This window comes from Mixophyes fleayi, chromosome 3 (genome assembly GCF_038048845.1).
Source record: "Mixophyes fleayi isolate aMixFle1 chromosome 3, aMixFle1.hap1, whole genome shotgun sequence".
In the NCBI taxonomy this organism is placed as follows: Eukaryota; Metazoa; Chordata; class Amphibia; order Anura; family Limnodynastidae; genus Mixophyes; species Mixophyes fleayi.
In genome coordinates this window covers 299,232,731-299,246,258 of record NC_134404.1, presented here as the reverse complement: position 1 = coordinate 299,246,258, position 13,528 = coordinate 299,232,731, and the positions used below count along the sequence as shown (strand labels likewise).

General features: G+C 39.1%; 1 protein-coding gene across 1 annotated transcript in view; it reads right to left on the bottom strand.

Moving 5' to 3' along the window:
• The window catches only part of REL (REL proto-oncogene, NF-kB subunit), a 54,588-nt gene extending 42,805 nt beyond the window's left edge, over positions 1-11,783 (bottom strand). The window contains exon 1 of the mRNA XM_075203860.1: positions 11,448-11,783. Within this exon, the coding sequence (XP_075059961.1) occupies positions 11,448-11,454 (7 nt within the window). The 5' untranslated portion in view covers positions 11,455-11,783. The remainder of the gene's footprint in view (positions 1-11,447) is intronic.
• Between the last annotated feature and the right edge of the window lie 1,745 nt (positions 11,784-13,528).

Sequence of the window (13,528 nt, the reverse complement as noted above, 5' to 3'; positions counted from 1 at the left end):
TCTTTTTGAGCATTTTGGGTTTTTATGCTTATAATCACTTATACTATTTTAATCAGCTTATGTTTAATTGATTCAACTTTTGTATGTGTTTTTTTTTGTTTTTTTTTACAATTGTTCGATTTTCAAAAAAGTAAAATAAAACAAATTAAATAAATAAAGTTGAATATACTTTTCAGATGTATGATGTGTGGGGTACATTTTTGATGATCTTTGCACATACATCTTGATCTACTCCAATTTTGATATTCACTAAACAATCATATGGTATTATAAGAATAATAAAGAAATAATTTAAATGTCAATAGATAAATCTTCCCTATACACTATCTGTCCCAACCCCCAGGTGATATTTCTGTATCTTGCTTCATTCTAGAGCAGATATGACTGACAGGCTTGCATTCTATTAGTTGATAAATATACTCTGCACATCGTCAGTAGCAGCTATTCATATAGTGCCACTAATTTCGTAGCGCTGTACAGAAAACTCACATCAGTTCTTGCTCCATTGGAGCTTACAGTCTAAATCATACTTGCCAACTCTCCCTGAATGTCAGGGAGACTCCCTGAAATAGGGGTGATCTCCCTTACTCCCTGAAGAGTCTGGCATTCTCCCTGATGCTGAGCCAGTACAAGACATGGTTGGCTTCGCCATCTGTGGCATGATGACGCAGTTCAGAAATTGTGTCCTATGTCCATGTATTGATGCCTATGGAGATGGCCATTTTCATGGAGACCAAGATTTAATCAAAGACTGAGAGGTAAGACAACATGACTTCAGTAATGGAGACAGAAATGTAAAAGACACTTAAGTCTCTAGAGATTCATTAGCTGCTTTTTCTTTAATGCATAGTTGCCTACTCTCCCAGAATGTCCGGGAGACTCCCGCATTTCTGGCTCCCGGGAGAGCAGGGCAACCTCCCGGTTCTCGCCCCTGCAATAGATAAGTTTGGGGGCTTAATGAGGCAAATATCATATCATTTTAGCCCCGCCCCCTGCTGTAATTGGTCAAAATTGTGACAATCGTTTAGAGGGCGGGGCCAACATAATGTGCTTCATCAAGCCCCGCCCCCGCACACCCGCCCCCCCGGAACTCTCTCAAGCCAACGAGGATAAGTTGGCAAGGTCTAAATTCCCTAAAATACACACACACAGACTGAGAGAGACTAAGGTCAATTTAATAGCAGACAATTAATCTACTAGTATGTGGGAGGAATCTGGAGCACCTGGAGAAAGCCCACACAAACACAGGGAGAACATATAAACTCCACACAGATAAGGCCATGGTCGGGAATCAAACACATGAACCAAGTGCTGTGCTAACCACTAAGCCACCATGCTGTCCATACACAGACTTGTGCAATCACACAGAGGGCATGGCCAATCATGTCACAGCAAATTTTAAATACCGTACTTCTTTGAAATTTTTGTCAGATCGGAACACTTTTTAAGACACTTTTTACGGCATACTTGTCTACTTTTTGTACCTTCCCTTCGAAAGATCACATAGGGGAGGTACAAGAGAAACTAAAACAGTTTAAGTTTTAACTAAGATGTGTGTAATTACGGTAAAGATTAACAGTGTATTTTACATTTATACTTCAAATGTTTAGATTTAGTTTAGTTCTGTTCAGGTATGTTGTCACTGAGGTGATCTTGGTTACGTGCCAGCCTACTCTTTTGTGTATTTGCGGGAATCAAGAAGAAAGAATGCAGTCTAACTAGCAGTGGCACATTTTACAGCCTCGGGTTACAATGACTTAACTGTTTCAGTGCAGGGGAAGTCTGCTGCATAGTTCAACAATAGACAACTTCAATGGGTTTGGCACTACGGCAGATTCACTGTGTAAGGATTGACTTGTAGCGTGAGTACGCAGAAATTTTTGCTTGCATAAGCAAGTACACATTTGCCAGTGGAAGTGCACATAAGTGAGTTCCACACAAAATGATTGTGTCCATGACAAATAGTGTCATTATCTGCATTTTCTTATGCAGAAATCATTCACTGCACAGCATAACAGCATAGGAGATCATACCTAGCAAAGAATGCCCAGCATATTACGGATTATACCGCAGTGCCAACACATTGCACTCACTAGTATCCAGTATACTTTACTCAACAGTACTAAGACACTGTGCCCATCATCATCATCATCATCATTTATTTATATAGCGCCACTAATTCCGCAGCGCTGTACAGAGAACTCACTCACATCAGTCCCTGCCCCATTGGGGCTTACAGTCTAAATTCCCTAACACACACAGACAGACAGACACACAGACTAGGGTCAATTTGTTAGCAGCCAATTAACCTACCAGTATGTTTTTGGAGTGTGGGAGGAAACCCACGCAAACACGGGGAGAACATACAAACTCCTCACAGGCCATGGTCGGGAATTGAACTCATGACCCCAGTGCTGTAAGGCAGATGTGCTAACCACTACGCCACCGTGCTGCCCACTAATACAATGTAATATACAGTGCTGCAAACATATATGTACTCCTCAGTGCCCATCATATTATATCCTGCATTGGCAACACATTTACCCACCAGTGCCAGTACACAGCAGTGCTGAGTATGCTGTATGCAACAGTGTCAAGACATCTGTGTTTACCAGAGCCAGAAACATTGTACCCACCAGTTCTTAATATCTCATAGCCATTTGTGTCAAGAAATTGTGTTCCATTGTGTTCCAACACAATGTAACCACTAGAAACCAGCCTACTATATCCAGAAATGCTGACACACTTGTACCAATCAATGTCCAATACACCACCTGTGCCAAAAACATTTACCTTCTAATTGTCTAGTCTGTAAGTAGTGACCCTGGAAACACTGCAGAGCTTGTAAACGAATAATATCTGAAGGTACATGTATTTTGGGAATGCTGTGTACCCAGGGGTGGGACCACCTCTGTTCTGCCGATTTCCACCAAAAAATAGGATTGTTAATATTTTACACAAGTAAAATAAAGCCACTATTACGCACAAAAATTTATTGAGACACTTAAAAACCCCGGATTGTCCACGTAACTTGAACGCACATACGTCTGTATTCAAATAAAAGCGGATCTGAAGAAAATTTTACATTTGAAACGGGCTGTAAATACGTTCTGGCTAAACGATACTTGTCGTATGCAGACAGACACAACAGACTGCAGAATACACAATTGCATATGGGCAATATAAAGTCCCATCCATCTTAATACTAATACTATATAATCATTATTAAAAAAAAAAATAATACATGTTAAAAAAATGTTTTTTATTTATTTTTCAACATGAAATACATGAATCAGGAAGTTTTTAATGCCTACTGTATATAAAATGTGTTTTATAGTTTCTCTTACTTGCATGTACATGTTCTGGTATGTTTATGTGTCAGTCATCACTATCAGCGGCACATACACCTGCCCAAAAGCTGGTGCACAAGATACAGGTATAAACAAGCGTACTTACGGAAAGCACTGGCCTTGAATAGACGCATCTGTGTTGGAACGCCCTTACTATAGATGGCATAAGTTACTCTGCCCCATCCCTCCCCTGTTCTGCCTCTCAGGTTGTAGGCAGTCAGCAGTGTCATTTGCGTTCAGACCTGAATTGGATGCAACTGAGTTCACTGGCGTAAGTTCCGTTCCTGAGCGTACACAGAGCAATTTCACACAACAGGACTTACGCCCAAAGATGAATCAGGCCCAGAATGTGTCAAGCAGAACGGAAAAACTGTATTTTCTTGTTGTCAACTCCAGTTACAGCAATCCATGTGTGCTTCTTGGTAGTGGACAATTACTTCTATATGACATCTGGTCTGAAGTGTGTCCAGCAAGTGGCTCTGAAGCATATTGTATTTAATTATTTTATATTGAATGGCATTGCTGACAGAAGTGATTGCCATTAAGACTGGTGCTTGTAATTACTTAGAGAAGTTATATCCTGAATCCTGTCTGATGATTTAAGTTTAAGTGATTGCTAATCACATGATAGAACTGACTGTAATATAACAGCATCTTTGGTGACTTCAACAACTTCCTCTAGAGTAGTGGCTATAACCTGAATAGATGCTTACGGAGTATCATGTTGGGGGAATCCCAAGTCTAACAAGGGGACTGACAGCTTTTTCTGGTTCAACCCATTGTACGTGTGCTGCATTAGACATAAGAGTTCTATCTTACAGCTATCACAAGACCCATTTTCATGGTTTTGACACACGTTGATTTAGCTGGGGATTGTTTGCTTATTCCTCTTGTACTCATGCGGACTCTACAGTGCTTTTTTCTACACACATAGGGGTTTCTTTTAAGAACATATTAAATAGGTAAACGCAGACAAAAAAATAAAACAAAATAATATACCTTCCCACAATTCCAGGAGGCTAGAGCCATGTCACACATGCACCTAGGAACTGAAAGCCCAAACTTCAGTTTTCAGTTCCACTATTTAAAAAATACTTTGTGAAAAAACTGATGAAATATATATATATATTATTTTTTCAAATAATTCACAATTGCGAAAATGCTTTATTTAAATAATAAAGCATTTTTTCATTGATTTTCTACTGATGTCACCATCCCGAGATGGTGACATCAGAAGAAGTATTGCTGCGGTATTTGCACCGCCACAATCCTTCTTAAATAGTCAAAGCATGGGGAAGCTTTCGCTGTCGAGATCTGGCAAATCAACAGACGCTGGCACTGTCCCTGTCATGTATAGGGCAAAGCCCTATTATAAATACACCAGTTAGATGCTGGCACTGCCCCTATCATATATAGGGCAAAGCCCTATTATAAATACACCAGTTAGATGCTGGCACTGCCCCTATCATATATAGGGCAAAGCCCTATTATAAATACACCAGTTAGATGCTGGCACTGCCCCTATCATATATAGGGCAAAGCCCTATAATAAATAGACCAGTTAGATGCTGGCACTGTCCCTATCATGTATAGGGCAAAGCCCTATAATAAATAGACCAGTTAGATGCTGGCACTGTCCCTATCATGTATAGGGCAAAGCCCTATAATAAATAGACCAGTTAGATGCTGACACTGTCCCTATCATGTATAGGGCAAAGCCCTATAATAAATAGACCAGTTAGATGCTGGCACTGTCCCTATCATGTATAGGGCAAAGCCCTATAATAAATAGACCAGTTAGATGCTGGCTCTGTCCCTTTCATGTACAGGGCAAAGCCCTACAATAAATAGACCAGTTAGATGCTGGCACTGTCCCCTTCATGTATAGGGCAAAGCCTAATAATAAATAGACCAGTTAGATGCTGGCACTGTCCCTATCATGTATAGGGCAAAGACCTATAATAAATAGACCAGTTAGATGCTGGCACTGTCCCCTTCATGTATAGGGCAAAGCCTAATAATAAATAGACCAGTTAGATGCTGGCACTGTCCCCTTCATGTATAGGGCAAAGCCTAATAATAAATAGACCAGTTAGATGCGTGCACTGTCCCTATCATGTATAGATTAGTTTTTGTATTGTGTTTTGGTTTTTGCACACACTAGAGGAGACCTTTAGGAGTCAGCGACTTAATAGATCTACCACCCATTAGATCCAATGCAAACTTCATTTTTTAGTAAGTACACTAGCAGTTACTATTATATCAGCATGCATCTAATAGTATCTACCAGAAGGAAATCCCTAGTGACATCACACGCACATCAGAGCATCCTTGATGACACCACCAGAAATCATGTCTCTAAATGTCATCTTGTGTGAAGGGGTTGAATGCAAAATGAAAAATTTATCATTCAATGATAACTGACCTTCCACTGCAGATCTGTATTATCTCCCCTTTGCTTTCATAGCTGCCAACATTCCTAATTGATCAGACTAAACTATATCCAGATCTACCAAGATTTTGTCCATGTTGGACAAGGCCATGCCCCTTTAGTCTGGCAAAATCCTACATAAATTAGGACTGTTGGAGGGTATGTAAATCTGTAAGACATTGTGCGATCTAATACAGGTCAAAAAGCAGGCAGTTCTCCTACAACCGGCCTTAATAACGCCATTTGCAGTGAATCGCGTTATTTTGCCCCCCACCCTCCCCAAGCCAAATGACGCGATTCGCTGTGCCCTGCACCCTGTCATCCTCCCACCATACACCCCCACCACCGGGATCTTCCAGAGGTCAACAATAGAAACTTGGCAACTATGATTTATATAACAGTTGACACTACGGAGCAAAGAATGATCTTAAAAAATACAGTTCAATTTAGGTAATTACATTTATATATGTCCCACTTTTATAAAACTGTACAGATGACCATCAAAACACACATCCTACAGCTGTTCAACCAACAGCTTTCATTTGCATTGCACACTCTATGCTTGTTCTCATAGTGCAGTTACCTTACTGGAAGAATGAAAACTGGTGTAAAGGAAAATGATGTAAATGCTCTTAGCGCAACCAATCATATTTTGCCTTCATGTTGTAAACTACACTAAAAAAATGATCAGTTAGAATCTAATTGTTTGCTCTAAGCAACACCACCCTCCTCCTTCACACCAATTTCCATAAGGCATCCCGCCAAATGAAGCTCCGTCCTTTTATGAGGGTATCCCGGGAAATTAAGATTCTTGCTCACTCAACTATAACACATACTTTTTATAATTAAATAATTTGCTGTATTTCATCCGATTTAACTGATCAATGTTGACTTCATAAGTTATTAACTAGAAGCAGATTGTGGTACTTCCTTATCTACATCAGAAATACCTCTGATATTACATAACATTTCCTGATAGAAGTGAAGCAATAAAAAAATTCAATATTGTAAGAAATAAACAGGGTTTTCACTTTGGTAAAATGTGACGACGTTCAAGTAACCCAACCACATACAAATATTTGCGTTATATACATTAAATCAGTTTGGAGCCTAGTCTAACGCAGGCCTGTCCAACCAGCGGCCCTCCAGATGTTGTGAAACTACAAGTCCCAGCATGCCCTTCAAGCTATCAACTGGTTGTCTACTGGCAAAGCATGCTGGGGCTTGTAGTTTCGCAAACACCTGGAGGGCCGCAGGTTGGACAGGCCTGGTCTGACGGAAGACAAGTTCTTTAAAATAGTCATCAGTCCAAGGGCAAGACACATCTAAATATGAATCAAAATAAAATATATGTGACATAATAAAAATATAATGACATACTACAATTAACACTGATTTTTTAATAACCTAGGGAAACTACCATGACAAATTGATGGATGCCTCAGACTTTAATCTCTTTAGATATCAAATCATTACAATGTAAATAGTCAATATGAGTGGTGCATACTACTTCCTGTTCACCCTCTATGGAAAAACAATATAGAAGTTTCCAAATATACATTACAATACATGACAACCGATCCAATGAACAACAAGCACTGAACCAAGATTTCATGCCTTGTGGTCTTCTGCTCTCTTCTTAAAAGCTTCCTCCACCCAAAATTGAAAATCCAATTTTAGAGGGAAATAAGAGGTTAATTCACCTGTGTCACATTTTTTTTTATTGGTTTAACTCAAGCAACGTACCCATTTTGATATTATGAACTCAGAGTAAAGAAAACAACGAGTTTTCTCTTGAACTTGGTACACCAGCTAGGGTCTCTCACCAAAGAACACCTTAGTTTGTGCTATACCGCTGCTCCCCCTCTCAAACTCACTTGTACACTGATTGCGGCTGTAAGTGTGTGTAGTAAGCCAAGAAACCTGACACAGTGGTTGAAATGATAGGCAACAACTGACTGCTTGGCCAGTGAACACATTTTATGTGTCATCTGACATTTTAAATAGTGTGTTTAAGCCTGTGGCTCTCTAGCCGTGAAGCCTAGATCAGAATATATAAAATGCAAGTGGTAAATGTAGGGATTGTGGGTCAGTAAAACTCTGATAAAACAAAATGCTATAGTGGTGAAAGTGTTGGCTTAGTGGTTATGAATTTTATCTGTGACACTGAAAATAGGGAATCATGGTTTGACTACCTGATGTAACTACTATGACAACACCTCAATACTAACAAGTGATGCTGTACTTCATTAAAGCAAGGTAAGGTATTTTCAGGCTTATTAATCATCAGATTAGTAGTGGGTTATTGGTACTCCCAGTGAGGGGACATGGGGAATTTGGGGGTTAGTGGGGGAATATAAGGGTGTTTTAAGGTAAATGATGGTATATTTGAGAGATGTTTAGGGATAAATGGAATATTGAGATGTTACAGGTGAATGGGCATTGTGTGAGATTCTGAAGGATGAGTGCAGATGAGAGAGGAGTGCAGGGTTAAAGCCATCTAGGAGGATTTTGCCTTCTAATATAAACTTTGAGTTTCATCCAATACTAAATTTTAAAATGTCACTGGATGTATAACATCATTAGTTCCCAGACTACCCAGATGAGTGATGAGAACCAGGCTCTGTCATTATGTCCAATGGCTAACATTTAATCCTGGCAAAACACACATTTTTCTTAATGTTTACTTTGGAAATCACAAAAACTGTGAAAATAATTTTGTCCGTTCTACAAAACATATGTCCATAAATTATTCTTTTAAAAAGTGAAAATCCAATCCCAGCTGCCTAATGCCTTTTCAATAAAATGAAAAATAAAAATTAGGTCTGGGCATATCATTTGAAATATACATTTTTTGCCAAGGGAAGATGCTGGTTTTTATGGCATACTACTCTCCTGAAACCTCCAAGACACTCTAACATTTTGGGAAGCTCTCCTGGCTTGAAGTGGGAAGTGGGCGGGCCTTTAAGACGTTACTTACCTCATGAACCCCCTCACCCCGTTTCCAAATGACTCTTCTTATTACAGAAATGGCACAGTCCTGTAAAAAACCAGCTTCATGTAGGGCTCTGACTAAGGAACACTTTAGGAAAAATATCTCCAAGGTTGTAGCAAGTTGCTAAGAGGGATTTTGGGCCCCGACACAGCAACTTTTGGGGCCCTTTCCATAGCCACCGCAAGGGACATGGCCCCACCAGGTTGGTGTCTCATCCCAAGACACAATCAAGCTAGGGCCCCTAGGTAGGCCTGCTCCCCTCCCTCTTGGCGTCCATGGGTGGTAGTTCAGCTTTAACAATCATCTACTAAAGCAGCAGCTACATAAAACGCCTCACATCCTCCTGATAACACGATGTAAGTGTATATTTATAAATCAGGAAGTAACCAAGATTTATAGGTCGAAAATTCCCCTATAACAAATACCAGGCACATTAACCAAAATTTAATTCCAACTGCTTTGTGCACTAACCCATGATATAATTACTGTACCAGCCGCAGCAATTAATGCTTCCTTTTGCTTGATCAAATAAATAAATTGGGGAAATCTTTTAATAAATGCCGCATTGTTTAAGTGACCAAATAATTTAGTACTTTAGGACTTGGTAAGAAATTGTACACAATTAGAAGATTACTTAATTTACAACATGGAAAACAAATATCATTTGTAACCCATAGCAATAAAATTCACAGGTAATTTATTATTTGAAAGCTGTTTTGAAAAAAAGGAGTATCTAAAAAACTAAATGTGATATACACCCACAAATTAAAAATATAATATGTAAAAGGATTTGTCACATAAATGAGTAAAATATATAGTGAGTTTAAGTGTAACTGAACCAAAGTTATTTATTTTAATTTCCAATATTTATTTTTGCTAGTTTTATTATCTAGAAAGTACCTCCTAAACACATTTAAGCGTATATGTAAACTTTAAGATCATATTTATCAGTATTGAAAAAGAAAACAGTATAGTACAATATATGGCCAGCTCATTATCAATAGACATACAAAAGGATGGTAATGAAGCAATATAAGTAAATATATATACACAATATAAACAGGTTAAAGGCCCTCTAGCGTCTGCCTCGTTAAACTGAATAAGCTGTATATCTGTTTTGCATACCAATTACTTTTAAAAAGCAGGTTCTTTTTTGTTCCGCATAGATTTATTTTTACATATTGTATATTTTGGTGTATCATCATCATCATCATCATATAAATAGTAGTAATAATAATCCCAGAGTGGAATTGTATATTATATGAATTGATAATTAAAAGTCTGATTCTTCTCAAGATAAAATATAATACATCATAGCAGACAGTGACAGCATGACTAGCTTAATGAGACTTTGAGGTGTAAGCCTAGAGGTACACTTTGAAACCTATGTTGCAGTTTAGAATTAGTAAATTATTTACTTTTAATTGCTATAAATATATTCTTTTTTGGTTCTGACACACAGGGGAAGACTCACTACAATGGAACACAAGGGGTATATTTACTAAACTTTGGGTTTGAAAAAGTTGAGGTGTTGCCTATAGCAACCAACCAGATTGTAGTTATCATTTATCAAGTACATTCTACAAAATGATAGCTAGAATCTCATTGGTTGCTATAGGCAACACCTCTACTTTTTCCAATCCGCAGTTTTGTAAATATACCCCCAAAGTCTTTTCTTACCCGAAGAAAACATGTTAATTTCCTTGGTTCTTTTAGTTGAGATATATATATATATATATATATATATATATATATATATATATATATATATATATATACATATATATACACATACATACATATGTACATACCTACGTGTAGTAGTAAATATATCACAATCAACTACAGTCTCTGATGGCAGTAACAACTTCCTCACCTCTCATATCTCTTTCTATTGTTGTATTTAAGTGACTTAATAAAGTATACATCTTCCGCGTAATGAAACAACACATGAAGAGGAAAATCCAGCTTTTAGCAGACGGCTAGTTTTTAATGTATTACATTTTGCAGAAGTGACCCTATCCTTTCTCGTGACATATACTGCAAAGATTTTAACTTCTCCTTTTTTTAGTTTTCATGAATTTATTTTTGTTTCGGTCAAACAGGGCAAGAAAAGCACCAAACTTGCGCCAATAGAAAAAAGAAGAACAACAGCAAATATGTTACTCAGAGGACTGTAATTACAAAATCATTCTTGTTACCAACCAAGGGAAATTAAAAAATAATAAAAAAAATTTAATTAGATTTTGCCCAAAACAGTATTCATACACTCTTAATTATCAGACAATCACCTTTAATTACAATTATTATAGTGATCAAATCATATGACATTATGTACAAATGAGTAGCAAGCAAAAATCTACAAGAACTAATGTGCACATCAACTGAGAGTACAAGTAAACTAGGTCTACACACTGCTGTTGTGCAATCTTGCAACAAACTACACAGATTTTAATGCGACAGGGGGAAGTGGTTGGTGTACTTTCTTATAGTCTAATAAAGCAGACAACTGTCTGCTCTCCGGCGTTTATTAAACTGCAAATCTCAGTGTCTGCCCTCAGCTGGGGGTTTTAAATCAAATGATCTTACCTATTTTAGGACAAAGACATCTCTACCCAGCTAACAACATTGACATATGATATATAACAATGTGATCACATTGTGCACTTACCTGCCATGGTGGAGCAGCTTGTAAAGGATCTGTTCAAACGATCGGTTTATGATAGGACAGTAATTTGGTCTGCTGATAAATATACAAGTTGCTCCTGTGATCGCTATGTATAGTGCATCCGATGTTGACCAGAGAATAGTCCAGTAACCAGCAGATAATGAGAAGTTTCACCAGTTCCTCATGCCTATGGAGCAGGAGAGAGCTGAGTCCGGGAGCAGTCACTATCGTTGTCAGTCCCACTGTAAATATGTATGATGTCGTCACCAGTGTAAAGCACACAACTTATCTTAGTGCAGCGCTGGCAGGCAGGACTAACAGTGCCGTGTTATGAGCAATGTCAGATGCTCTGGTGTATTATAAATCTAGCTGGGAGGAGCTAGCAGCGGGGTGTGTGAGCTGGAGAGGAAAGTCCCTTCTCAAGGCGTCCTACACCGCAACCTATACAGCAGGGTCTGACAGCACACCTAGTGCAGAGCGCGTCCACCCCCAAAGCTACCAGTCTCTATTGCTGGGATCTCTGTGACACAGATAGTGACGTCTCTGAGGTAGAGTGGTCACTCGTGTACAGTACACCCCCATGCCAACTCACACAGGAGCAAAACTCTATGAAATATTTTTTATTTATATTGAATTGTAGCATTTGCTCTGTATTAATTGTCTTAGTCTAGAGTGGTATATTATACTAAAATCCTCATGAAAAATATTTTATCTGTACAAAATGAAATATAATTGAACACTTTATATAATTTAATCTCTTAGGAGCACATTTATCAACACAGTGGCGCATGCAGGGGGGGTTTCTGGGTCTCCGGAAACCCCTCCCCATCGCTAAAAAAGTGGCCAATATAGCGGCACTGTACTATATAGCAGCCGCGGCGCTGTCAAAGAAGCGTTCGCGGCGGTGCTAATTTGACAGCTCCGCGGCTGCTGTATAGTACAGTGCAGCCTAAACGGAGCGCGGGCGCATGAGCGGCAGCTCTCTCGCTTTTTTTTCTTTTTCCTCGGGGAAGGGGAAACCCCCCCCCCCCCCTTAAAAATGCTCTGTGCGCCCCTGCAACACTTGCAAAATATGAAAAATAGTTTTCAATCCTTATTGCATTGATAAGGATTGAACTATCTCTCATATTTTTTAAAAAAGCAACACAGGAACAGCAGTTCCTGAAAAACTGATGTTCCTGTGAAGTGGAGAACATAATTACCACTCCATCTTCGTTCCTGAAGCAGCATGCGATGAACGGGGCTCCTCTTCTGACTCAAGTGCGCATGCGCCGAGTGAAACCCTCGGGCATGTCCACAAATATCTCTGCTCTCTCTCTGCAATTATAGTTGCAGAGAGCGAGCGGTGAGTGACAGGGAGATTTCATGTGATTCCCTCCACACATGCGCTGTTCAGCTCTGCTCTTCGGAGCAGAGCTGACAGCACTGAAACTTTTCATTTATGATAATGTACGCCAGCTTCAGCTGGAGCACATTAACATGTTTGAAAAGTTAATTTCATTCATTGTTAAATAGCGTTACTGAGCACTCTCCATACATTGTTATGGGGAGTGCTCAGTAAAACGATAGGAGATGCAAAGCAGCAGATATCTATGATATCTGCTGCGATGTTACAATCATAAATAGCAATTTAGTGTTTAATTTTTTTTTACAGGGGGAAAACCTTTGATAAATAGGCCCCTTAGGCAGCTATTTATTAATGACTGCATTTTTAACACAAGCCCTTACAAAGATGCGAGACAAAGGGGATATGGGTGGGGTGAGGATATATGAGTAAGCAGTTGGAGTCTGGACCACCTTGAAATGGTGAGATGTTTAATAGCAGGTAGATTGCTCAGCCACGTGGTATACCGGGGAAAGGGGGCAGGTATTCACCCTAGATGTCAATCCGCTGCTTCTCACCAGCTGAAATTGTCCATTTTATAATCCTCCCCAACATGACTGTGTTGTGATATGTAGGAAAATGTGGAAGTTGGAGTTCCCCCAAATGTCTACAATCGGTACAGGAAATTATGCTTAAAACGAGGCCTCCCCCCCCCCCCCCCCCACACGAAATCTCTCAACAGCCTCTGTAAGTCAAGGAA